At 22.4% G+C, this 1,964-nt stretch overlaps 1 protein-coding gene across 1 annotated transcript; it reads left to right on the forward strand.

Moving 5' to 3' along the window:
- Positions 1-1,680: 1,680 nt before the first annotated feature.
- On the forward strand, positions 1,681-1,964 carry AAJ76_10200011693 (histone H3_2; the record flags this gene model as incomplete). Its single annotated transcript, XM_024473681.1, has 1 exon — positions 1,681-1,964. A coding segment is annotated over one exon (284 nt), but the record flags the coding sequence as incomplete, so codon positions are not given.

A 1,964-nucleotide genomic window follows, 5' to 3' on the forward strand; every position in this document is an offset into this window, starting at 1 on the left:
ACACATTTTGGCGATCAGACTTTTTGAAAGATTGATAATAGATTTTGTTGATTTGAGAAATTATGCTTGTCAAAATGATGGTTATGCCTGGATCTTAACCGGTATAGATGCCTATTGTTAAATACGCCAAAAAAGTATCGAATAGAAATACAAAATCTTCTGAATATATATTAAGTAAAATCTAAAATTATTGCATACAAATTTTTCATGAACTTAGTAAATAAATAATCGATATCCAGCTTCGCCGCAAATAAAATTATAAAAATTGCAAAATTCTAACTAAGCTAATTTTAATTTGATGCAATTTACAAAATAAAGGTCATATGATTCAATTTTATAGGTTGCCTTTTTGTTTTATTTTTTAATATAAGCATACAACTTTTTTTAAATACAAGGGTATATTATTAAAAAATTTTAAAAAGCTTTGTTTGGGTAATAATATGCAACTACTACTGATTTGTAAAAAAAATTAAATTTTTTAGTATAAATATGAAATTTTGCATAAGTATATCGTTAATATCTTAATTTTTAAAATATAAAAAATTTCTTCTAATTTTAATTTAACAACCAAAATAAATAACTGGTAAAGTTTGTTTTAAAAAGTAAAAGGCGACCCAAAAACTTGTACATATATATTTTTATAAATTATATTGGTTTTATGATGTCTTTTACTTTTTTTAAACATTAAATTTCTTTATTACTAACAAATTTGTAAGTTTTTTTATTTAATCACAATGTTGCTTAATACCTAATAAATATCATGTTTTTTACCTAATGTTTATAAAAATGAATCAAACCTAAGCAAATATACTTATTGAAATATAACGATTAATTAAACTCTTTATTTGTAGAAAACATCCTTCACTCCAAAGTCGCTATTTATATTTAACGTGAACCCTTGTTTCACCTGTGATTCTTTATAAAGCAGTCAGCGATAAGAACAGCTAATTGGCCAGCAATAAATACCATCATAAACTGTCTCAAAGCTGACGTGCTTATTTCCACGACAATACTATAACGATATAAATTACTCAGACTAAAGGATAAACAAATTTTATAATTTAATATTATTAATGCTACTTAAAAAATTTACTTTGTCAAGTCTTTCTAAGAACTTGCAAGTATAGTTGAGATAATAAGATATTTTTTAAATTTTAAATAACATTACCAGAATCAAAAGCTTTTATGAAATTTTTTATTTTATTTGCTTCGTAATCTCTAACTACTTATAATAAATGTTTTAAAATTAAAAACATTTGATTTTAACTAATAATATTAGACATTTTCAATTTTATCAACTTTAGTAATAAATTATAAAAAATATGTTAAGATTATTCATAACAACATTTCTTAATAAATTACATATAATAACATTAGTATCTGATATTCAAAAGACCCAAAATCACAATTAAAAATTAGACTTAATTAAAGCAATTTAAATACTTATAAAGATTATTTCTTTTATAGGATTAAAATTTAGTATATAAAATAACGATATTTTAATATAATTAAAAACTTACATTTGCAAAATTTATAATTAACCAACTTTAGTATTATTTTAAATATTTATTTTATTGTGTGAAATATATAAAAAATTATATTATAGTTCTATTTAAATATTTGCATACAACTATTGTTTGTAAAAATATTCCCTCCTTTTTTATTAGTTTTTTATTTTTTATGACCCCTCACAAAAAAATGGCCAGAACTGCTATGACAAACACTAATAACAAGGGAAAAGCAAAAAAAAGTACACATAAAAAGCCTGAACAAAAAGATCAGAAAACAAAAGAAAGAAGATCTTTTAGTATTAGAAAACCAAACATAACAGCTAGTCAAAGCGCTAAGAAGACTACAAAGAAACCTAGATCGATTGTACTAAAAGAGATAAGATTTTATCAAAAATCTACAAATTTTTTAGTAAGTAAATCTCCATTTACTCGTATGGTCAGAGATATTACGCG

The sequence above is a fragment of the Vairimorpha ceranae genome, assembly GCF_000988165.1.
Source record: "Vairimorpha ceranae strain PA08 1199 chromosome Unknown NODE_102, whole genome shotgun sequence".
Lineage (NCBI taxonomy): Eukaryota > Fungi > Microsporidia > Nosematidae > Vairimorpha > Vairimorpha ceranae.